This window comes from Octopus bimaculoides, chromosome 3, assembly GCF_046866305.1.
Source record: "Octopus bimaculoides isolate indiv1 chromosome 3, ASM4686630v1, whole genome shotgun sequence".
NCBI lineage: Eukaryota > Metazoa > Mollusca > Cephalopoda > Octopoda > Octopodidae > Octopus > Octopus bimaculoides.
In genome coordinates, this window is record NC_142930.1 from 30947552 (window position 1) to 30973795 (window position 26244).

Below are 26244 nucleotides of genomic sequence, written 5' to 3' on the forward strand. Positions count from 1 at the left end.
CAAAGCTCTCTGACTCTGACAGTCATCTACCTTCTCAGGAGCAGACAAGCCAAATTCCCTCTATTGTTGAACTTCATCCAACTCTCTGTTGGAACTGGTCCATGTTGAAAAGGACAGGATGTTGCTCACCAGGGTGAGGAAAGGAAGCAGGGGAGAGAAAGGGACAAACAGTTACGAAGACCAAGACCTCCAAAATGCTTGGGCAATGCAGCCTGATCATGGGACATTGTAGAGAGTCTGACATTGACTAAGCATTCAAGTCTCTCAAAAATTAGTTTGTTGAAGCACTAGAGGCATGATGGGAATCGGTAAGATGAGCTAACTCTGAGTAAATATAGAAGCTTAGGGATCAAGAGGTAATTCCTAAGTATGAAAAGACCTTGGTGGGGTTCAACAGCTTCAATATCTGTCAACAATTGCTCAAGGGCAGCCACCTTCAACTGGAAGATGGACTCAAAGGCAAGGTCAGTGATTGGGGCTCCTAGGGATCACCAAGCCAATGGTGATGGTACTGCAATGGAAAGAAAGGACTCTGCAAAAAGGTCAATAGTTGGTTATGTTTGAGAACCCAGGTGGTTGAGGATCCAGAGCTCACATTTGGAGCTGTTTACTTGGAGACCCCAGTGACCAAGCTCCCCAGCTGTCATGTTAGCAATGGCAAAAATCCTGTCAGGAGGTCCCCCAAACAAGCATCATTGAGATACCAGGCATTGAGGTCTAGCTCGATCCCCATCTTGGTGATGTCATCAATGCCCAGTGTAAACAGAGTGGGCTTGAGTGGGTCACCCTGCCTGAGGTGGACGTGATGATATGGTCACCGAAAAAGAGATAGGACTCCCAGTAAGACTGCTACGCAAAGCGGTAGAGTTGTGGGACCTTCTCTCTCACTGAGCTGAGGACAGCATTGTGGCTGATGGAGTTGAAGGCATTCTTAAGGTCAAGTTTGAGGATGACCTTGGGTGACAAGGAGGGCAAGTTGGCAGAGGCTCTGGTAGCGTGTGCAACAATTCTACAATGCTTAGATCACATCTTTGGTGACTTCAAGGGAGCAGCACTGCTACCGCCACTGCTATTGTTCAATCACCCAACTCCTAGTAGTACAAAGGTAATAAATGAGGATAGCAACAGGTTACATCTAGCAGCAATAGTCAACAAAAAACAAGTTTATGTAGACAATACTGAAATTTATCAACAATTTTTTACAAGATAGAAAACTCTACTGTATTTTTCATTAGAAAATAAAACAAGGCTAGTATTTCAAAAATTATTTATTACAAAATTAAAGCTCAATTTATCAGTGTGTATGCGTGTGTAGACTGAAAATTAACTATTTCTGATATCAAGTAAGACCATCTGTTTTATATAAACCTGTAATTTTGACATTGGTAACTTCTGTTGATGATAATGGTAATCTGTCCCCTCCTGCTGTAAAAAGTCCTACAGGATAGACACCTTCATTGCTACCACAAATCTCATTGTTGTCAATTGTCTGAGTTGTTATTGTTCGATTTAGTGGTTTAGAAGGGTCTTCTCTTATGAGTCTAGATTGAGAACACAGTTTTTCTTCACGATATGACAAAGGAGATGAGTCAGAAACTGGAGAACTTTCAACTTCGTTAGATTTTAATTTAGGTGATGTTCCACGTATCTTATTTGCAGTTGCTTTGCTGTTTGTGGTATCTGAAAACGGTAAGCTAAAATCTGTAGTGGACACAGCTATAGAATTCAAAGGAGTGTTTAGTGCCTGAGAACTATCTGAAACTGAACAAGATGTTGAAGCCCTTTTATTCATTTGACCATATTTGTCGTCATCAGGTCCTACAGGCTCTATTTTTACAGTAGGAAGAATAAGAGAACTAACTGAAGAGCTGCTATCCTTAGTGTCCGAAGATGCAGCCTCAACCTCTTGCTCAAAGATGCTAACCTCATCTTCTTTAAGTTCTGCTGATTCATTTTGAGAAATCTCCTGTTTAATATCCTCTGTCGGAACAGCTGAAACATCAGATGGCATCTGCCTGGGATCATCAAACGCAGTCACTGTTGAAGAAAGTTGCTGACGTGCTCCACGTAAAAGATGTACATCACATATATTTTGTAAGTCTTTCATGTCTAATTGTTTTGCAATGACTTTTAGCTGTTGTAAAATATTAAGATCAAGATCTAATAGTCCAGTATACATGTATTCAACAAAAGCCATTAAAGTTTCTGTGCTTACTTCAGGAAATTTTACTTCATAAAACTGAGTTGAGATGTGTGTACTAATTAATAATAATAATTTTGGAGACACAGCAGACAAGACTATTTTATGGACCTGAAATATAGTAAATAATAACAGTATATTTATAGCTTGCCAACAATACAATGATAGACATTTAAGAAACATGTTTATAAAGTAGAAAAATGTAAGTGTATCTTTCTCCATCTTCTACAAAACCTATTCACTCCCAAAAGTCTCAAGCCACTTATCTCAGAGAGTTATTTCATTAATACCTTAATTAAATCAACTCCATTTTCTTTTTCTGTAAAATGTTCTATTCTATATTAATAAGCAAATGTTTCAGAAAAAGTTATTTTCAATGACGGAATCGTAGAATTTTCTGATAATAATAATACTTAAAACTAAAGGCTACACCTACCTTTGAGAAATATAGAGGGAGAATATCTTGATATTAAGCACATTAGAAATTATGCATAAATTTTTAGACTTACAAGCAAGATTTTTTAGTTATCATGATGATGACAATAGAAACAGTTTATAAATATGAAAAAGTTTACAACTGTATACTTACCATTACAGTAGATGAGCCATTGGTAATACAGGCATCACAAAATTTTCTACTTCTCCACAATGATGCTAGGTTAGACATGACATTACGTTGATGACTAGTAACTAGCAATTTTTGTTTCGGTAAATCTTTTTTTCTAATTATTGATTTAGATACGGTTGTTTGATTTGGATTTTTCACCAGATTTGATTTGGATGGAGTTATTTGAAATGGTGAAGCCAACACCTGGGCTGGCTTTGTAATATTTTGCGATGCTTGTGCTAAACTTGAATCTTGCTGGACTGGCATTTTAGTAGTTAGATGTACACATTTTGAAGTCTTTGGAGATGATAAAGCACTGTCCATTTGCCTAAAATGAAAATTTGCAATTAATTCAGAAGAAATATGTAAGAAAAATAGTAACACAATAACATTGTCAAAATACCATTTTAGTCACCACATACCATCTGTCATGTGATTGTTGATTTTTTAACATTTGATTCTGGTGTTGCTTCTTCAAGTGTTGCTCCCCAAGGTGCTGTATTTCGTTCTTTTTTTGCTGCATCATTTTCATCTGAGTGTTGAGGAAGTGAGGCATAATCAAAGAAAGAAATAAAAAGATACAAAATGGAATCTGTCAGTCACATAAGTATATAGCAATATGTAGCATTCAAAATCAATCTGAACAGAGAATCCCAATAGAATTCCGAAACTGAAATGAAAATGAAGCTACATGTTATACGTATCCTATTCTGAAATCTCACATGATGGTAGATTGTTATAATTTGTCTTCAACATCAAATGTATAGTAACTGCTGCTACAATTCACACAGACGTTCTCTGGTAGATTTTCTTCAGAAAATTTTTCAAAATTGTAATTCCTGATTGAATCTACCATTGATTTAACAGTAGCTTCATTAAACTTGTATTTTGATCACGTATATTGATTCCAAAATTATACTCAATTTATATGGATAGTGATCCCTCAACAATGTATAGTGTACATGATATTGTATTGCAGGTGCGTATTTCTGTGTTGCTGATAATACCAGATAATGAAGTACAGAGCATGGTAAGTTACTTGGCTTGCCCACCGATGTTTATCAATTGCACAGCTCCTATACCTGACATGGAGATTCAAGGAAGGTTGCAAAGTATGACTGAAGGTTGCAAAGTATTTTGTTGAGCTCATTCTTAACGAAAATTGTGGAGAGGCTGCAATACTAAAAGTTGACATCACAAGAAACTTCTTATCACAAAGCTTCTTAATACATTTATTCTACATACATCCTTGCTCTCTGAAATAAATTTTAATATCAATGACCTTGCAAATAAATTCTGTAAGCTGACCTTTGTTATATTTCTCCTATAGGTGTGTGATGCTTAAGAATGTATACCTGACACCTACCTTGAGAGCTGCACGATAAGCTCTTGTCCTCTGTTTCTTAGCTTCTAATCTTGCCTGCCTTTCTTCTGCTGTTTCTGTCTGCTGACGAGCCAATTGTCTTTGCCTGTGATTTTCTAATCTTAATTGCCTTTCTTCTGTGGTTTCCCTTTTCCGTTTTTCTCTTGCCCTCCTAGCTTCTTTGGTGAGACTGCTCAGTGACGATCGTTTGGGACGCATAATTTCATAACACTAGAAAAAAAAATTTCCTATTATCAGAGAACATTGACACACATTTTCTAGATATCTAAAAAAAAAATTTGTGCAATATCTTTTCAATGTTACAAACAACGAATCATACCAATAATTCTTTCCTAATTATGTCTACAGAAAACTTGTATTTATATCAAGATTCCATCTGAAATATTAGTGTATCGTCTTCACTTTGCACAATATTGCTCTTTATAAAGGCAATGTAAGGGATTAGGACCCTTCGAACACGATTATAAATTTGCCACGTTACTTGCGATTTCACGTCGTATATGCTGACTCGCAGTCTGATTTGGCATAGTTTCTACAGCTGGATGCCTTTCCTAACGCCAACCACTCCGAGAGTGTAGTGGGTGCTTTTACGTGCCACCGGCACAAAGGCCAGCCAGGTGGTGCTGGCAACGGCCACGCTCAAAATGGTGTATTTTACATGCCACCTACACAGGAGCCAGTCAAGCAGCACTGGCAACGATCTCGCTCGAATGACTTTTTACATGCCACCAGCACAAGTGCCAGGAAGGCGATGCTGGTAACAATCACGCCCAAACGGTGGTGACTGTTTACTCGCTTGTTCGTGGTACTCTGCTGAAGAAAGTTGTCCAAGTAAGATTTATTTTTATCTTGCTAAATAACTTGAAACCATGGTACAGAGTATAGACTGGTAAAAGTTTTTATTTTTCATTCTCTTTCGAAATTATCCCTATTTTTGTGGTATAGAGTTTTTTGCTGCTCCTTCTAGCGGGTTAGATGTCCTATTATAGGCATCTCTGTATTTTAATGAATAATATATATATAGTCTACTGACTAATTTTTATTCTCGCTGGACCACTGGCGGTAAATTAAATTTCTAAAATTTTTTTGCTGCCCTATGATTTATTAATGATTATATATATCATCATCATCGTTTAACGTCCGCTTTCCATGCTAGCATGGGTTGGACGATTTGACTGAGGACTGGTGAAACCGGATGGCAACACCAGGCTCCAGTCTAATTTGGCAGAGTTTCTACAGCTGGATGCCCTTCCTAACGCCAACCACTCAGAGAGTGTAGTGGGTGCTTTTACGTGTCACCCGCACGAAAACGGCCACACTCGAAATGGTGTCTTTTATGTGCCACCCGCACAAGCCAGTCCAGGGGCACTGGCAACGATCTCGCTCGAAAATCCTACGGGAGCCAGTCAGGCGGTACTGGCAACGGCCACGCTCAAAATGGTGCATCTCATGTGCCACCCGCACAAGAACCAGTCCAGGGGCACTGGCAACGATCTTACTTGGCTTGCCGGGTCTTCTCACGCACAGCACATTTCCAAAGGTATATATATATATATATATATCATCGTCATCATCATCATTGTTGAATGTCTGCTTTCCATGCTGGCATGGATTGGACGGTTTGACTGGAGACTGGTGAGCCAGATGGCTGTACCAGGCTCCAATCTGATCTGGCAGAGTTTCTGCAGCTGGATGCCCTTCCTAACGCCAACCACTCCCAGAGTGTAGTGGGTGCTTTTACGTGCCACCAGCACGAAGGCCAGTCAGGTGGGACTGGCAACAGCCACGCTCAAATGGTGTTTTTACGTGTCACCTTTACAGGAGCCAGTCCAGTGGCTGTATGTGTGTGTGTGTATGTATGTGTTTGTTCTTCCAACATCACTTGACAACCGATGCTGTTAAGTTTACGTCCCTGTAACTAGAGGTTCGGCAAAAAAGACCGATAGAATAAGTACTAGGCATACAAAGAATAAGTCTTGGGGTCGATTTGCTCGACTAAAGGCGGTGCACCAGCATGCCACAGTCAAATGACTGAAACAAGTAGGAGACTATATATATATATATATATATATATATATATAATCTTCAAGTTTAGGGGGGTAAAAAAAATAAATAAAATTATTGAAGGGAAGTAACTGAACGTCTTACCAGTATTCTCCGTACTACTCTGTTTATAAATAAATCACACGTGATTGAATATCATAGTTTCTCATGAGAAATCGAAAATGCCTCGTGGAAGACAGGCTGCACAACATCCTATTGTTGCTGAAAACGAAATCCTCAATCTCATCTTATCTATATGAATTTCTATGGCGGAATTCAATCCCAAAAGAAAAAAAACACTTGTTTATTTTTTGGCTGCCATTTCTGAAGTGTATAATGTTGAGTAGGTGAATTTCTAGAACTGCATGGTGACCCTCACTCGGCGAGGTCGTGTTCATTGAAAATAGATACATTTTAATGAAATTTTCTACAGTGCAATATATTCAAACATCTGGAGCATAACTGTAGAAAATTTCATTAATAAATATCTATTTTTAATGAACACGATCTCATTGAGATCAGCATGCAGTCCTAGAAATTTATCTGTTGAATTTCATTATCATTTCCATCGACAAAGTTCTCTCCATGCACAATTGTTTCTTTTCTGCCTGTTGTTTTTGACTCCGTTCCGTCGGGTACTTCTGCAAACCATTTCGTTTCCGTTTTGGAAAAAGAATAAAAACATTTTAAACTTTTATAAGAAAAAATTCCGTCGCATGCTGTTTTAGATTCGTTTCAGCCTGTTGATTTTGACTCCATTCCGTCGGGTACTTCTGCAAAACATTTCGTTTTCGTTTTGTAAAAATAAAAAACATTTTAATCTTTTATAAGAAAAAATTCCGTCGCATGCTGTTTTAGAAAAAAAAAAAAAAAAAAAGGCACGTGTGTGATTTATTTATAAACAGTTAAAAGAAAACGGATTATGGTAAGTCGTTCAGTTATTTCCCTTGAATATTTTTATTTACTTTTTTTTAACCCGCTAAACTTGAAGATTACCACGTCTATATCTTAATATATAAATCTGAAATTGTGTGTTTGTGTGAAGCCTTTTTGAATGTTTATAGAAATCCACATTTTCCACTTTTTCGTAAAAATTTTTACATCAATGGAATTTTCTCGATCTGAACTTTCCAGTGCAGTAATTTGATTTTTTAAATTCCGTTTACTTTGTGTGATTTAAGGGAGATTTGGCTGTTGTTTCTAGCAACTTTTATATTTCATCCCTGCTACCTGGAACGCCATTCTAACACACGCGCTCAACATAAAAATATAGAGAGTAAGAGTTAAAGAGGGAGAGAGAGAGAGAGAAAGTGATACATACAACGTCATAGATTAAACTTTCATCTCAGTATTCTTTACCTATTTTTCATAACATAGATACGTAAAAACACACACCACACATACATGACCTGTGACAACAACATACACATTGCCCTCATTCTCTATTCATTTCTCCCCCTCTTCCTCTCTCACTCTCTGTGCAAGTAAACAATCATTCACATCGTGGTATATTTACAAAACATTGATGGCATAACTACAGAGTTGTATCCCCCAACTTTGGAAGGTCATAACTTTCATAAAAATGAATATTTTGTTATGAAATTTTCTATGCATATATTATTTATTATGTAGATTCTAAATATACAAAAATTGTCGGTGAAAGTGTTTTGGAAGGGGGTGGGGTACAATATTCGGAAATTCCACTTAAATTCTTCTTAACTTCAAGGAAAATGAATATTTTTTCATGAAATTTTGTACAAATGTACCTTGATGTATGTACATTTCAAGCATGTAGGAATTTTGAAGGAAACAACTGCAGGTTATTTTTGAGAAGTGTTCTCCACTCGGTGGTGTTTCGGAGCAAGTCGTCCATATTTGTTTCATTTTTCTCTATTATGTGCTTATGTGCATCCTTAGATTTCTAATGAAGTAATAGGCAGTGAAGAGTAGCAGTCATAAGAAAACTTTTAACTACCCCTATTCCTTTCTCTCCCCCTCTCTACCTCTTCCTCTCTCGCTCTCTCAAAAGCATACATTCAGTAAAATATAACTCATGTTCGTCAATGTTTTGTAAATTTACCACGATTTTCACTAGGGTGTTAGGGTCAGGGTTAGGGTTTAGGATTAATGTTACGGTTACGTTTTTTAGGGTCAGGGTTAGGGTTTAGGGTTAGTGTTAGGGTTAGGGTTAGGATTAGGGTTGGGTAATCGTGCGGGTGTTAATCTGAAAAATTACAGATATGTGAAAAGTACCGACCCTGCCATCTATTATAACTTTTGTTGTTCTGTTTAATATATACATAGATTATGCGTCCAAAGAAGAGAGTTTGCTGGGGAAAGACAGCAACCGGTTTAAAATGACAGCCACAGACTGCAGCAATTCACCACATTCCAGTAGCTACTTTGAACATAATGCAAAATGGTGCATCAACACCTTCTGCCCAATCTGATAGAATTCTGGCAAAACTGTTTAGCAACAGATCGCCAGCAATTGCTTCATCACAAATTGCCATCCTAGCTCCTGTGAAAAGGGATTACCCTGCTATGTATAATCAGGGCAGCGCAAAAAGTTGTTTTGCACAAGCATTTCTATAGTCAATTACACGGATGAAATTTACGCATGCTTAACAATTTTACGCAAAACAACCTTCAGACTTTCCCTATTAATTTCATCGTCTTTTGAATCATGACCATATTTACATCATAAGGGTTTTTTCGTTGTAAGGCTTTCTTTTTTAGTTGATTTTCAGCTAGCAAGACTTATCGTAGATGGCATAATAAGTCACACCCGGACAAGGTGGGTTATACTGCTAGTATATATATATATATATATATATATATATATATATATATATATATATATATATATATATATATATATATGACGAAGCTTCTCTGCTGGAGTCAACATGAGAAAATAAGTTCAATCCTGGCAAGATGGACCCATATAAGTTCGATTCCAAATTTGTGGAATTATATCAAATGTACAAATATCATTTTTTTTTTTTATTTAGCACGAAGATAATTGGATATTTTGACGATATTTCATTTTAGATGCGTTCTTTAGTTAGGGAATTCAAATTCTGAGTATCTGCCTTTTAACCTAATCTTGTGATGACTGCTCGTTTATTTTGTGAACAGATTGGAACGATTGGGTAGTTTACTCATTTTGAAGTCTTAAAATACACTATATAGTTTCGTGTTTCATTGAAGCACGTTGATAAACTATTCTTATTAATTCTTATTTTTATGAAGTCCCTAAGACTTCGTATTTTATTCCCAGAGAGTTTGTTACAAGAAACAATTCGATTACAGAATTGTTCTTTCCTAATACTTTTTAAAACGTCGTATTTTGCGTAATGCCGAGTTTTTGTAGATTTTCTATGCATTATATATATAGCATCCACGGCAGGCATGATTAACCATTCATCGCAAAAAAGAAAACAATATGGGTAACTAGGAGGAAACAAAGGAATTATGTTATTGAAGATGTGAAAATAAAAGAACCACATTAAACGATTTTTGAGTATTTTATACTAGCAAAGTGATGGAAATAAATTAAACCTACCCGAGAATGGACAACGGTAGCTGAAATAGTCGTTTCTCGAGCCTTCAGGTTCGATAACTCTCTTAATTATTGAATTAAGGTTTTCAACTAGCCTTGGATAAACCTCAATGATAATGATATCACCGCTGAGCAAAGCTTCAAATTTCAGTAAAATATTATTTAATGTTAATGGGTTTGAAATTATTTATATTCAAGTAAATATTTATATTCGAGAAACCATGAAAATAGGGTGTAATTACGTAATGTAATCTTTGAAAAAGTAGTGACGATATTATTAACCAACCCTTGATGGAGACCAATGTATCTATTGTTATTTGACAGTATAAAAACCTGAGGGTGCTCTTTTGGTTTTGATTGGCAGGTCGATAAATTAAGTTTTTTAAACTAAACACTTTCAAACTTCTGACGCTGGTAGAATGTGTCATATAAAACATCTTTTACTCTTAGTGTTGTTGCGAAAAGTTTATATTTCCAAAGTTATTTCGTGTTGAAGTTGTCGTATTTCGGTAATTTCAACCAATCAATGACGTGTATTTAGCTGAATAAAATTACTGCCGTCGTTTGTCAACAACTACCGGCGGTGTTTATTTCGTTTTTCACTGTTATTTATGACATCGTTCGTTCGTTTGTACTGGTTTTAGCTTTAGGATTTTCAGGTTAGGGTTGGGATCTTAGGGTTAGAGTTACGGAAAAATGAAGGAATTGGAGAGTGGGGGATAAAGTCTTTCCGAAAACAGTAGCTGAAAAACAGGAAAAAAAAAACTAAAAGCAGTAGAAATGCACGAACGTTTGTGGTGGTGCCATGAAGTAAACATGGTTCAGATACACTTGTTTATTCATACAAACGTAACTGAGATTAAATATGTCATAAATAACAGTGACAACTGTTACATTTCAACTCAGTTACGTTCGTATGAATAAACGAGTGTATCGGAAGTACGTTTACTTCATGACACCACTATAATCGTTCATGTACTTCTACCGCTTTTCGGTTTTTTTCCCCGTTTTTCAGCTACTAATTTCGGAAAGACTTTCTCCCACCCCTCCACCCAATTTCTCGCAAATTATTGTTTTTTTTTAATATTTTTTGCCAAATATCCAGCTTTTCGGATACGAAGATTTCGGAAAATGGCCAAAAATCTGAATTTCGAAATTTTTAAACCCCCCCCTCCATTTTCTTCATTTTTTACTTTTTCCCGTAACCCTAACCCTAAAACTACAACCAGTACAAACGCACGAACGATGTCATAAATAACAGTGACAAACAAAATATACCCCGCCGATAGCTGTTGTTGACAAACAACAGCAGTAATTTTATTCAGCTGAATACACGTCACGTCATTGATTAGTTGAAATTACTGAAATACAACTTCGTAAATACAAACTTTGGATATTTTTTAAAACGGGGGCCACATTTTTCATTAACGAAACACTTTGAAACTTGGAACACTGGTAGAATGTGTCATATAAAACATCTTTTTCTCTTAGTCTTCTTAAAAAAAAAAAGAAATCCATGTTAAAGTTGTCGTATTTCTGTAATTTCAACCAATCACTGACGTCCATTCAGCCGATATACATTAAGTGCCGACTACATAAACAAACGATTCTGAAACAATTAACCCTAACCCTAACCTTAGGGTTAGGGTTAAGGCAAATTTAAAATGAAAAAAGCAAATAAAACGAAGGTATGGAGATTAAATACGCTTTACACCGCTCAATCAGCCAAAGGAGTAAATATAAACAACTGAATACTTGTCAGTGATTGGTTGAAATTATCGAAATAAGACAATTTTTTACATGAAATAAATTCGAATACAAAAATATTTTTCTGTTCTATAACACAAAATAGATAAGTATACGAAGTTTGAAAGTCTTTCCGTATCAAAAACACTACGTAAAACATTAATGAAAAATGTGGCCCCCGTTTTAAAATAGATCCCAAACTTTTCTCAACAATGCTACGAGTAAAAGATGTTCTATATGACACATTCTACCAATATACGAAGTTTCAAAGTGTTTAGTTAAAGAAAATTAATTAATCGAAAGGAAAAGATCCTGAAAGGGACACTTTGAATGATGTTATCCTTAGATACAATATGTCTATCCTTTGCCAAACTGCTACATTACAGGGACATAAACACACCAGCAATGGATGTCAAGTGATGTGATGACAAACACATACACACATACAATGGGTTTCTTTCAGTTTCTGTCAACCAAATCCACTCACAAGGCTTTGGTCAGCCCAAGGCTATAGTAGAAGATACTTGCCCAAGGTGACACAGAGTGAGACTGAACCCAGAAATATATGGTTTGGAAGCAAGATTCTTATCACACACTGACACCTTAACATAGTTCTCAGGGAGATTCAGTGTGACACAGAATGCAACAAGGCCTGCCCTTTTAAATTTAGGCACATACATATACCTAAGCATATTTCCCATATATTTTTTTAGGAGTGGGTAGCCACAGCAAGCATTCCATTTATTTCCCATCTCAAAGGGGCGAACCCCACTCTATGCTGGAGTCAAGGAGCAGAACGCGACCCCCAATATCAGCAGTGGGACCTGACAGCATATGCTAGTTTACTCCTGCCGCATCATGCTGATACCATACCCATTTGAGCAACATCAAAATTCATTCATGCATTTACAAACACTCTCCAAGCTTTCCTATCATTTATAAACTCTCTTGCCTCTCTAACTTCAACACCTCTAACTACCAAAGCTTTCCTCACCCCATCCATCCACATGGACAAAGGTCTGCTGCCTACCATTTCAGCCATCATCACCCTCCTTACCATCTGTTCCTCATCCATGAGGCCGCATTCATCTATCCAATTTGGTTGTTACTTTATCATTCATTTCTGCTCATATTCGTACCTCGTTATTCCTCATCCTGTTCATCCGTGTCACACCCACCATAGCCCTCAGATATCTCATCTGAAACACAACTAGTCACTTCCTTTCCACCTCTCTCAGCCCCCACGTCTCTGCACCATATAACATTGTAGGCACAATCACGAAGGGACTAGGAATCCTCTCCTAGAAAATCCATATTCCTGAAATACAGGTACTACTCATTTTTGCCAGTTAAGTGGACTGGAGCAACATGAGATAAAGTATCTTGTTCAATGATACACTGCACCACTGGGAATTAAACTCATGACCTGAATACCTAAACCACTTAGCCGCACCCCTTCATCACCTGTCTACATCACAATAAACATACTATATGCAACTGAAAATCTTTGTCAAAATCTACAATCTGAATAGAATCTTTCTGCATTCAACCTTTAGAATTTAGATGAACCTTCCAGAAACTATAGTTAGGATCATCTCAAACTTCAATATTTGATTTTCTAAACAGCCAGCAGTCATTTCCTTACAGAAACCATGAGCCAGTGTCTAACCCTTTCAATTTCCCATCAAGAAGAAAATATGGATAGTCTTTCAAAAAATAAAAACTATGAAAATAGTTTTTATTTTGTATGTCAACCATTTTCAGCCTGTTAACTCCTCTGCTGAGGTTTCAACAGAACAAATTTCAAGAGAAACAGACAGTCATAAACATATCTTGGTTCTGAGCAGGATCATGAAAAGAGAGATGAACAGAAAGATTCCAATTATATTTGGTTGTAAGAAATACTTTCTTACACTTCATTGAGGAGAACTTGTCTGCATTCTGAAAAGATATGACAATCCTGAGAAGGTAGCACAAGCGATCAAGTCATGTATGAAGGCTCAAGTGAAGACAAACTTGCCTGGCAGTGAAATGAATGTCGCCAACAACTACACCGGTGTGCAGTCTTTATTACTCAAACATATTACTGAAAGTTATGTAGAGAAGCACTGAGGTCACACTGCAGTCAAGAAATGGAATTCATTGTATGCCAGATATTAGTTGTTAATCTAGGTCGTGTCAACATCTCACTAGTCTTAAATATTGCTGAAAAAGCTTGCAAAATCCTGCTTGCAGTTGATACAGAATATTATAGAAGTAGAACTATTCTTAAAGAAAACCAGTGATCTGAACTTCAAACACCAATGATACAGTCATGAGTAACAGCAATGGAGAAGCCTTGCAGGTAGCAGAAGAATTCCAATTCTACAGTGCTTATATCTCATCGTAGTTTGGCGACTTCAAGGCAGCAGCACTGCTACCACCACTGCTATTGTTCAATCACCCAACTCCTAGTAGTACAAAGGTAATAAATGAGGATAGCAACAGGTTACATCTAGCAGCAATAGTCAACAAAAAACAAGTTTATGTAGACAATACTGAAATTTATCAACAATTTCTCACAAGATAGAAAACTCTACTGTATTTTTCATTAGAAAATAAAACAAGGTGGGTATTTCAAAAATTATTTATTACAAAATTAAAGCTGAAGTTATCAGTGTGTATGTTTATGTAAACTGAAAACTAACTACTTCTTGTATCAAGTAAGACCATCTGTTTTATATAAACCTATATTTTTGACATTGGTAACTTGTGTTGATGATAATGGTAATCTGTCCCCTCCTGCTGTAAAAAGTCCTACAGGATAGACATCTTCATTGCTACCACAAGTCTCATTGTTGTCAATTGAATGAGTTGTTATTGTTCGATTTAGTGGTTTAGAAGGGTCTTCTCTTATGAGTCTAGATTGAGAACACAGTTTTTCTTCACGATATGACACAGATGAGTCAGAAACTAGAGAACTTTCAAATACGTTAGATTTTAATTTAGGTGATGTTCCATGTATCTTATTTGCAGTTGCTTTGCTGTTTGTGGTATCTGAAAATGGTAAGCTAAAATCTGTAGTGGACACAGCTATAGAATTCAAAGAAGTGCTTAGTGCCTGAGAACTATCTGAAACTGAACAAAATGTGTAAGCTCTTTCATTCATTTGACCATATTTGTCGTCATCAGGTCCTACAGGCTCGATTTTTACAGTGGGAAGAATAACAGAACCAACAGGAGAGTTGTCACCCTTGGTGTCCAGAGATGCAGCATCAATCTCTTGCACAAAGTGTCTAACTGTATCTTTTTTAAGTTCTGCTGATTCATTTTGAGAAATCTCCTGTTTAATATCGTCTGTAGGGACAGCTGAAACATACGATGGCATGTTCATTTGACCATATTTGTCGTCATCAGGTCCTACAGGCTCGATTTTTACAGTGGGAAGAATAGCAGAACCAACTAGAGAGCTGCTATCCTTAGTGTCCGAAGATGCAGCCTCAACCTCTTGCTCAAAGATGCTAACCACATCTTCTTTAAGTTCTGCTGATTCATTTTGAGAAATCTCCTGTTTAATATCGTCTGTCGCAACAGCTGAAACATCAGATGGCATCTGCCTAGGATCATCAAACGCAGTCACTGTTGAAGAATGTTGCTGACGTGCTCCACGTAAAAGATGAACATCACATATATTTTGTAAGTCTTTCATGTCTAATTGTTTTGCAATGACTTTTAGCTGTTGTAAAATATTAAGATCAAGATCTAATAGTCCAGTATACATGTATTCAACAAAAGCCATTAAAGTTTCTGTGCTTACTTCAGGTAATTTTACTTCATAAAACTGAGAAAAGATATGTGTACTAATTACTGATAACAATTTTGGAGACGCAGCAGACAAGACTATTTTATGAACCTGAAATATAGTAAATAATAACAGTATATTTATAGCTTGCCAACAATACAATGATAGACATTTAAGAAATATGTTTATAAAGTAGAAAAATGTAAGTTTATCTTTCTCCATCTTCTACAAAACCTATTCACTACCAAAAGTCTCAAGCCACTGGAAGTTGATTTAAACTTCAATTATTTCAAAGAGTTATTTCATTAATACCTTAATTAAATCAACTCCATTTTCTTTTTCTGTAACATATTCTTTTCTATATTAGTAAGCAAATGTTTTAGTAAAATTTATTTTCAATGATTGCATCATTACATTTTCTAATAATAATAATAATACTTAAAACTTAATAAGTAGGATCTTTCTGAATTGACGGGCACCACTTTTCATTTATGTTTTATGTAGTGTTTTTGGTACCGAAACACTTTCAAACTTCGTATACTTGTATATTTTGTGTTATAGAACAGATAAAAATTTTTGTATTTGAAGTTATTTTATGTCAAAAAATTGTCGTATTTCGGTAATTTCAACCAATCACTGACGTCTATTGAGGTGAAAACAATTACTGCTATGAAATATAAACAACATATTCTAGCGGTGTAATGGAATCTTTTCCTTTGAATAAAATTAGTGCCGTTGTTTGTCAACAACAACTATCGGCAGAACTGTTATTTATAACATTGTTCTGTGTTTGTACTGGTTTTAGAGTTAGGGTTATGATTATTTTTGCCATAACCTAACTCATAACCCTAATCCTAACCCTAACTCTAAAACCCGAACCCTAATCCTAAAACCCTAAACCCTTACTAGGGAATAACGATCTTGACACTGGCAAAAATTATTGTTTACAAAAACAGTAGTAACTCTATTCAGCTGAATATACGTCTGTGATTGGTTGAAATTACAGAAATACTTTAACATGAAATAACTTGCCATGTAGAAATTTTTGTTAAGAAGGCTAAGAGAAAAAGATGTTTTATATGACATTCTACCAGTATCCCAAGTTTGAAAGTGTTTCATTAAGAAAACAAGTGGTGCCCGTCAATTCAGAAAGATCCAATAAGTATTTTATCTATAACTTCTGATAAAGGCTAAACCTACCTTTAAGAAATATAGAGGGAAGTAGAAGAAAGAATATTTTGATATTAAGCACATTAGAAATTAAGCATAATCTTTTAGACTTACAAGCAAGATCTTTTAGCTATCGTGATGACAATTGAAACAGTTTATAAAGGTGAAAAAGTGTACAACTGTATACTTACCATTACAGTAGATGAGCCATTGGTAACACTGGCATCACATAATTTTCTACTTCTCCACATAGATGCTAGGTTAAACATGACATTACGTTGATGACTAGTAACTAGCAATTTCCGTTTCAATAAAAATTTTTTTCTAATTATTGATTTAAATACGGTTGTTTGATTTGGATTTTTCACCAGATTTGATTTGGATGGAGTTATTTGAAATGGTGAAGTCAACACCTGAGCTGGCTTTGTAATATTTTGAGATGCTTGTGCTAAACTTGAATCTTGCTGGACTGGCATTTTAGTTGTTAGATGTACACATTTTGAAGTCTTTGGAGATGATAAAGCACTGTCCATTTGCCTAAAATGAAAATTTGCAATTAATTCAGAAGAAATATGTAAGAAAAATAGTAACTCAATAACATTGTCAAAATACCATTTTAGTCACCACATACCATCTGTCATGTGATTGTTGATTTTTTAACATCTGATTCTGCAGGTGTTGCTCTCCAAGGTGCTGTGTTTCGTTCTTTTTTTTCTGTATCATTTTCATTTGAGTGTTGAAGAAGTGAGGCATGATCAAACAAAAAAATAAAGATTTCAGTTAAATGGAAATAATTTGGATTGTGATGAATAAATATATTATGTTAATGAAAATGTCAATGATAACTAAAAATTCCTGTTTGCAAGATTAACAAATAATACTGAATTCCCACACTGAATCTTCCACTAAGGAAAAATGGAATCTGTCAGCCACATAAGTATATGGCAACTCCCAATAGCATTCAAAATCAACCTGAACAGAGAATTTCTACAGAATTCCAAAACTGAAATGAGAATGGAGCTGGATGTTATACTTATCCTATTCTGAAATCTGACATGATGGTAGACTGTTGTAATTTGTCTTCAACATCAAATATATAATAACTGCTGCCACAATTCACACAGATTTTCTATGGTAGCTCTTCCTCAGAAAATTTTTCAACATTGTAATTCCTGATTAAATTTACAATTTATAATTCATTTGACATTAGCGTCGTTACATTTGTATTTCTATCACATACGTTGATTCCAAAATTATACTCAATTTACATGGACAGCGATCCCTCAAAACTGTATTGTATTGAGTTCAATCTATAAGAAAACCGTGAAGTGGCTGCAGTACTTAAAGTTTACATCACAAGAAACCTCATATCATGAAGCTTCTTAATACATTTATCCTACATCTATCTTTGGTTTCTGAAATTAACTGCAATATCAATGACCTCCCAAATAAACTCTGGAAGCAAATGTTTGTTCTATTTCTCCGATAGGTGTGGAATGCTTAAGAAGGTATACCTGATTTATCTACCTTAAGAGCTGCAAGATAACTTTTGCTCCACTGTTTCTGAGCTTCGAATCTTACCTGCCATTGTTCTGCTGTTTCTGCGTGCCGACTAGCAAATTGTCTTTGTAATCTTAATTGCCTTTCCTCTGTGGTTTCATTTTTTTGTTTTTCTCTGGCTGTCCTAGCATTTTTGTTGAGACGGCTCAGTGCTGATAGTTTGGGAGGCATAAAATCATCACTCTAGAAAAAAAAAATGTCCTATTATGAGAATATTGACACACATTTTCTAGATATCTAAAAAAAAATTAGTACAATATCTTTTTATCAGAATCTTACAAACAACGAATTACACCAATAATTCTTTCTTAATTATGTGTACAGAAAACTAGTATTTATATGAAGATTTCATCTGAAATATTAGTGTATGGTCTTCACTTTGCACCATATTGCTCTTTATAAACGCAGTGTAAGAGATTAAGTTCCCTTGAACACTCTTATAAATTTGCCACGTTACTTGCTATTTCAGATCGTATATGCTAACTTGCATTGGATTCAAAATCTGAACTCCTAACCATCTAGCAACATGTGGTCATCAAACTTTTATTATATTTCCATTCCATAAACTTTATAACCGGAATGAAATTGAAAGAAAATGCAAAGAAAAGGACTTTATTAAGAAATTCAAACCCACTCTTAACAAACAATGATTAAATCCATCTTACTTGGGGTTTAAAAATCTTATCCCTGTAACCAAAACACAAAAAATCTCTCAGATATCATCATTTCTATAAATAGATTTGGCATCATTTCTAAGAACAGCCAAACACCTACTGGGGTTTAAAAATCTTATCCCTACAACCCACACAAAACAATAAATTAAAATATCATCATTTCTAAAAATAGATTTAACATCAATTCTAAAAATAGCCAAACACCTACTGCTGCCGTCCAAAGGAATTGGTATAAAAGACAGAAAACCAGCCAACTTATTACAGTCTGTTAAAGTCTGTCATACCGGCCATGACGAAGGGAAATAGCCCTGAAACTCGAGTCACCTTCATATATATATATTTATATTTATATATTTGATCCTTTATATTGAACACTCAATATTTCATCTACATTCAATACTTTCTTTCATGGTGCCATCCATTTTTATTTTATTTTATTTTATATTGTATATTGTATATCATATTATATATTGTATATTCCATATTCTATACCCCACATTAGTTCTGCAGGAATATAAATAAAACATAAAAAACAGACAGTGTTGGAACTCTTTTAAGCAAAATAATATATTCCTCTATACACAATCATACAAAAAAACCCACCTTTTTTGTATTTATTTTTACTCGCATATATATATATATATATATATATATATATATATATATATATATATATATATATATCATCATCATCGTTTAACGTCCGCTTTCCATGCTATCATGGGTTGGATGATTTGACTGAGGACTGGTGAACCAGATGGCTACACCAGGCTCCATTCTGATTTGCCAGAGATTCTACAGCTGGATGCCTTTCCTAATGCCAACCACTCCGAGAATGTAATGGGTGCTTTTACGTGCCACCGGCACAAAGGCCAGTCAGGCGGTACTGGCAACGGCCACGCTCAAAATGGTGTATTTTACGTGTCACCCGCACAAGAGCCAATCCAGCGGCACTGGCAACGATCTCGCTTGAAAGTCCTTACACATGCCATGGACAGAAGTGCCAGAAAGGTGACGCTGGGCACAGGTGCCATCACGATTTCGCTTTCACTTGCCCCAACAGGTCTTTGCAAGCTGAGTGTCGTGTCCAATGAAGGAGATTACGTTGGCATGGGAGTCAGTCGTCGAATTTAGTCTGATTTCGATTTATCTTGCCTCAACAGGTCTTTGCAAGCAGAGTTTAGTGTCCAATGAAGGAAAGGTATGCATAAGTGGGCTGGCTATACCCCTGGTAGAGGCCTTGCATTTAGGTCTCACTTGGCTTGCCGGGTCTTCTCACGCACAGCATATTTCCAAAGGTCTCAGTCAGAAGTCATCGCCTTGGTGAGGCCCAATGTTCGAAGGTCTTGCCTCACCACCTCTTCCCAGGTCTTCCTGGGCCTACCTCTTCCACAGGTTCCCTCAACTGCTAGGGTGTGGCACTTTTTCACACAGCTATCCTCGTCCATTCTCGCCACATGACCATACCAGCGCAATCGTCTCTCTTGCACACCACAACTGATGCTTCTTATATATATATATATATATACGATGAGGCTTTTAAACCCTGCCAGGATTGACCCATACCATTCTAGTAATGAGTCTGATTCCATGACAGCATACCCCTTTACTCACTCTCTCTTTTTCTCTATCTGTCTCTCTTTCACTCACACGTCCATTTCATATACTACACGCACATACATCTTTCACGTTAAAACAAAAGTAGGGAGATAAGTTGTAAATGAAGCAACTTATTTTTTACACAGGATAAACACTGGTGATCACCACCAGAAGGTGAAGAGATGTGTGTTTTTCTATGCCATACAAATTCATGCAAATATGAAACAAACAATTCGTCCGATGTCCCAAACTGCCGTAGCAACTTCCGTTTTGCTCGTATCCACAAGTTTTCCACATTTTGTGTGTGGATGTGTTAATTATGAGGATCAACGTTCACTTTCTTATTTCTTTACTGCCAACAAGGGGCTACACACAAAGGGGACAAACAAGGACAGACAAACGGATTAAGTCAATTATATCGACCTCAGTGCATAATTGGTACTTATTTAATCAACCCTGAAAGGATGAAAGACAAAGTCGACCTCAGCGGAATTTGAACTCAGAACGTAGCGACAGACGAAATACCGTTAAGCATTTCGCTCAGAGTGCTAACGTTTCTGCCAGCTCGCCTCAACGTTCACTTTCTGGCGGCGATCAATTAATCGAAGCTGTCTGGGTCTCCCTTGCTCTGATGATGCACCATGTCTGGCAGTTTCACTTGCTGCATCATCTTTAATTGTATCAAAAAGACAATCAAAAGTCATGGAATCTGGTATTCCTGTGTAAAAGAGAAGCTTCTGATTATCATTTTGCATATCTTCATATGTAAGCACAGGTATTTTTGCTTGCATTTCACGATCCACCATCTTACTTTCTAACATCTGAGTACTGCTATTTGTAGAAATAGGTTTATTGGCAGGATCACATTGTATTCCTATTTCCTTGGTACCAATTTCTTGTACAGTCTGCACTGACTTGTGTGTAAATGCTGAGACTGATTCAGGATTAACTGAACCACAGTAATCATGAAACATTAAAGAATTGTTCAACATAGACATGGTAGAACTTACGAAGCAACCAAGCTGTTCTGTAACATTCATATCTTCGACTTCGTTGGTCTCAATATCTTCTGGACATCCATTCAGTTGTATATTCTGCAAATAAGTTAAATACGGTTTTACGTGGGCATAGCTTTCAGCAGCCGTTCACTGATTTGGCCATGAGCATGATGAGGTGTAGAAGAGATAGGGATAGTTACACTATAAAGTCTAATAATTAGAGGAATATTAGATTCAATGCTGTAAATTTATTATTTAATCAAACAAACACACACACACACACACACACACACACATATATATATATATATATATATATATATATATATATATATATATATATATATATATATATATATAAAGAAAAATATCATAGCTAGGCTTACTCGGAATTCCCACATTCATAACAATTTCAATGTATTTATTATTTGAATGCAAAATTCTTTATTAAAAATACCGGATCTTGTTCAAAACGGGGGCACCAGTATTTTCTTAATGAAACACTTTGAAACTCAGGACACTGGTAGAATGTGTCATATAAAACATCTTTTTCTCTTAGTCTTCTTAACAAAAAAACGTACATCGCAAGTTATTTCATGTTAAAGTTGTCGTATTTCTGTAATTTCAACCAATCACTGACGTCTATTCAGCTGAATAGAGTTACTGCTACCCGGTCATAAAAATATTATTCCCTGTGACATATTTCATCCGGTTTAATCGTAATTTATACGCATATATTGTTTATATAATAAATTACGCTGTGCGTATCTATGTGTGTAACAATTTTAGAGTTCGGATTCTAGAGTTAGGGTTAGGGTTGAAATGTCAGAACTAACGGGGATTAATACGATATACACGGTTACAGCGCTAACTGTTTTCGACTGAACGTCAGTGATTAGTAGAAATTATCGAAATAAGACAATTTTTTACATGAAATAAATTCGAATACAAATTTTTTTTTCTGTTCTATAACACAAAATAGATAAGTATACGAAGTTTGAAAGTCTTTCGGTACCAAAAACACTACATAAAACATAAATGAAAACTGGTGCCCCCGTTTTGAACAAGATCCAAAATACCTGTACATCAACACAACAATTATTAGATTAAACATTCGTGTTTAGCCCAACGTACACCACTCGAATTTGTTTCACTCATCTACTAACTGCGTATATGATCATGCACTTACTGATATTTTAAATACTTTGTTTGGAAAAATGGATGGCAAGGGGTGATCTTTCGATGGTCCATTAAAATTGACGAAATGCTGGGAACACATTTGGCTATTTGCAGTGTAAACAAAGTCTTTCCTCGCAAGTCTCGATCTCTGAAGCCAAATACGACGAATAGCTACGTTTGCAGGGTATCTATGTAGTGAAATAACTTTGCCGTCTACATTCTTCCCTCTATAGTGCCTGCATATAGAGCAGTATTTGCGTGTTTTCTTCGGAGACATATTAACCGGTCAGTACAGTAATGTGAGTCGTTAGTCTGCGGAAGTTAAAGCAAGTCACTGAGGATGCGTACATGTCATACGGGAGAGTTCCAATCAGGGGGGGATAACAACCTTATCGGAACCCCCTGCTGTGTAAAAATTAAGTTGCTTTTACGACTACTTATCTCTTCGATTCCAAATTTGTGGAATTATATCAAATGTACAATCATCAGTTTTTTTTTTATTCAGCACGAAGATAATTGGACATTTTGACGATATTTCATTTTAGATGTGTTCTTTAGTTAGGGAATTCAAATTCTGAGTATCTGCCTTTTAACCTAATCTTGTGATGACTGCTCGTTTATTTTGTGAACAGATTGGAACGATTGGGTAGTTTACTCATTTTGAAGTCTTAAAATACACTATATAGTTTCGTGTTTCATTGAAGCACGTTGATAAACTATTCTTATTAATTCTTATTTTTATGAAGTCCCTAAGACTTCGTATTTTATTCCCAGAGAGTTTGTTACAAGAAACAATTCGATTACAGAATTGTTCTTTCCTAATACTTTTTAAAACGTCGTATTTTGCGTAATGCCGAGTTTTTGTAGATTTTCTATGCATTATATATAATTAAGATATAGCATCCACGGCAGGCATGATTAACCATTCATCGCAAAAAAGAAAACAATATGGGTAACTAGGAGGAAACAAAGGAATTATGTTATTGAAGATGTGAAAATAAAAGAACCACATTAAACGATTTTTGAGTATTTTATAACAGCAAAGTGATGGAAATACCCGAGAATGGACAACAGTAGCTGAAATATTCGTTTCTCGAGCCTCCAGGTTCGGTAACTCTTAATTATTGAATTAGGGTTTTCAACTAGCCTTGGATAAACCTCAATGATAATGATATCGCCGCTGAGCAAAGCTTCAAATTTCAGTAAAATATTATTTAATTTTAATGGGTTTGAAATTATTTATATTCAAGTAAATATTTATATTCGAGAAACCCTGAAAATTGGGTGTAATTACGTAATGTAATCTTTGAAAAAGTAGTGACGATATTATTAACCAACCCTTGATGCAGACCACTATACCTATTGTTATTTGACAGTATAAAAACCTGAGGGTGCTCTTTGGTTTCAGGTGATACTGGGTTGAATAGTCTAGTGGTCAAAACTATTACAAAACTTATAAAAAGGAGACGGACACTTTGAATGATGTTGACCTTAGATACGGTATGTCTACAAAAAAAGATGGTTTGGCTAGGACTGGAATAACTTTGAAGTTACATCTGCTTTATGTGAGCTTTGTAAAGAAATTGGGGAGGGGCTAGTAAAAACTCTTTGTGCCAGACATGTTTCTATTAACATAGATGTTGTGAACCTTTTTTAATAGCAACTTGATATTCGAGTTATCTTTCAACATCACAAAGACACATATCAAGGAAATTTAATTGTAACACAAACCTTCGGCCATAAACAACACAACCAAAGCACTGAAAGTAACTAGAAATGCCAGACCTCACAATCTCTATTTATCTCTTATGCCAAACTTCATTATATCATTGCCAAAACTGCACTGCAAAGACAAGGATTCCTCATTAGGGTCAGCAAATACTTTAGGTTACCACTCACAAAGCTTAAGTAAGCCCAACATAGGTGAACTGCGCACACTTAGGAACAGTGCTGCCACATACACATTGAGAAAGTCATTCATTTGATTAGTGATAATTCACTTACCAACATGCATCAACAATTACCTCACAAACATGCTATTTCTTCTCTCTCCTACTTTTATTGCAACTATGAAGACCTTTGTTTCGCTGAACTAGCTATTTGCACACAGCAATCTCTTCCCTAAATATTTCACACAGTTCTTTCTCTTTGACATTCCCATTCCAAGACATCCTTTTACTTTTTGCAGTTATATGAGTGTGGCAAAGCTAGAGCACCACCTTAAATAGTATTAGTTGAACAAATCGACCCCAGGACCTGTTCTTTGTAAACCTAGTACTTATTCTATCAGTCTCCTTTGACAAACTGCTACATTACAGGGACATAAACACACTAGCATTGGTTGTCAAGCAAAGACACACACACATACAATGGGTTTCTTTCAATTTCTGTCTACCAAATCCACTCACAAGGCTTTGGGCAGCCCATGGCTATATTAGAAGATACTTGCCCAAGGTGTGACACAGTGAGACTGAAACCAGAACCATGTGGTTTGGAAGCAAGATTCTTATCACACACCTACACCTGTGCATGTTTAACATAGTTCTCAGGGAGATTCAACACAACACAGAATGCAACAAGGCTAGCCCTTTTAAATTCAGGTACAAACATATACTGAGACCTATTCCCCATTTTTTTTTTCAGGAGTGGGTAGCCACAGCAAGACACACACCACGCATTCCATTTATTTCCCAGCGCAAAGGGACAAGCCCCATTCTATGCTTGGGTCAATGCGTAGAAAGCAACCTCCAATATCAGCAGTGGGGCCTAGCAGCTTATGCTGGTTTACCCCCACCGTACCCCTTTGAGCAACATCAAAATTCACTCATCCATCCTCACTCTCCAAGCTTTCCTATCATTTATAAACTCTCTTGCCTCTCTTACTCCAACACCTCTAACTACGAAAACTTTTCTCACTCCATCTATCCACACAGGTCTGCTGCCTACCATTTCAGCCTTCATCACCCTCCTTACCATCTACTCCTCATCCTCTCCATGTGGCCAAACCACTTCAACATTCGTCTATCCAATTTGGTTGTTAGTTTTTCATTTATTCCTGCTCATCTTCGTACCTCCTCATTCCTCATCCTGTCTATCCATGTCACACCCACCATATCCCTCAGACATCTCATCTTGTCGTCTCCTTTCCACCTCTCTCAGCTCTCATGTCTCTGCACCATATAACATTGTCGGCACAACCACAAGGGGACTGGAATTCTCTCCTCCTAATAAATTCATAGTCCTGAAATTCAAGTACTACTCATTTTTACCAGTTAAGTGGACCGGAGCAACATGAAATAAAATATTTTGCTCAAGGATAAATGTACCTCTGGGAATTAAACATGACCTGAATACCCAAACCACTTAGCTACACACCTTCATCACCTGTCTACATCACAACAAACATACTATGTGCAACTGAAAGTCTGTCAAAATCTACAATCTGAAGAGAATTTTTCTGCATTCAACCTTTAAAATTTAGATGAACCTTCCAGAAACTATAGTTAGGAACGTCTCATACTTCAATATTTGATTTTCTAAACAGCCAGCAGTCATTTCCTTACAGAAACCATGAGCCAGTGACTGACCTTTTTAAGAAGAAAATATGGATAGTCTTTCAAAAAATAAAGACTATAAAAATTGTCCTTATTTAGAAAAATTTAGTACACCATTTTCTATGTTTGGAAGGCATTGATAAATTAATAAGGAGTTAAAAATATATATAAAGACAATGATTAA

The 26244-nt window shown here is 36.1% G+C and overlaps 2 protein-coding genes across 4 annotated transcripts; both read right to left on the reverse strand.

The window, feature by feature from the left end:
* Positions 1–1250: 1250 nt before the first annotated feature.
* Positions 1251–23603, reverse strand: LOC106877739 (uncharacterized). 3 transcript variants are annotated; one of them, XM_089348759.1, is made up of 5 exons: positions 23564–23603; positions 4174–4401; positions 3230–3339; positions 2790–3135; positions 1251–2311 (listed from the first exon to the last, which is right to left on the reverse strand). In XM_089348759.1, exons 2-5 carry the CDS (start codon positions 4387–4389, stop codon positions 1340–1342), a joined length of 1644 nt encoding a protein of 547 aa, XP_089204885.1. In that variant the 5' UTR covers positions 4390–4401; positions 23564–23603; the 3' UTR covers positions 1251–1339. The 3 variants fall into 3 exon arrangements, with proteins under 3 accessions (XP_089204885.1, XP_089204884.1, XP_052822545.1); XM_089348758.1 differs by lacking the exon at positions 23564–23603 and adding an exon at positions 9803–10346; XM_052966585.2 differs by lacking the exon at positions 23564–23603 and adding an exon at positions 6340–7007.
* Positions 14158–22897, reverse strand: LOC106877737 (uncharacterized). The gene is made up of 6 exons (XM_014926740.3): positions 22517–22897; positions 21340–21423; positions 18078–18239; positions 17128–17210; positions 16688–17033; positions 14158–15437 (listed from the first exon to the last, which is right to left on the reverse strand). Exons 1-6 carry the CDS (start codon positions 22781–22783, stop codon positions 14244–14246), a joined length of 2136 nt encoding a protein of 711 aa, XP_014782226.2. The 5' UTR covers positions 22784–22897; the 3' UTR covers positions 14158–14243.
* Positions 23604–26244: the final 2641 nt, after the last annotated feature.

Coding starts and splice junctions, on each gene's coding strand:
- LOC106877739 (XM_089348759.1), bottom strand. CDS start 4,389: ATGCGTCCCAAACGATCGTCACTGAGCAGTCTCACCAAAGAAGCTAGG. Junction 3,340..4,173: donor CTTATCGTGCAGCTCTCAAG/GTAGGTGTCAGG, acceptor CTCAACACTCAG/ATGAAAATGATGCAGCAAAA. Junction 3,136..3,229: donor CAACAATCACATGACAGATG/GTATGTGGTGAC, acceptor TTTTCATTTTAG/GCAAATGGACAGTGCTTTAT.
- LOC106877737 (XM_014926740.3), bottom strand. CDS start 22,783: ATGTCTCCGAAGAAAACACGCAAATACTGCTCTATATGCAGGCACTAT. Junction 18,240..21,339: donor CAGAACAGCTTGGTTGCTTC/GTAAGTTCTACC, acceptor TTTTTTTTCTAG/AGTGATGATTTTATGCCTCC. Junction 17,211..18,077: donor AAACAGCAGAACAATGGCAG/GTAAGATTCGAA, acceptor AAAATGATACAG/AAAAAAAAGAACGAAACACA.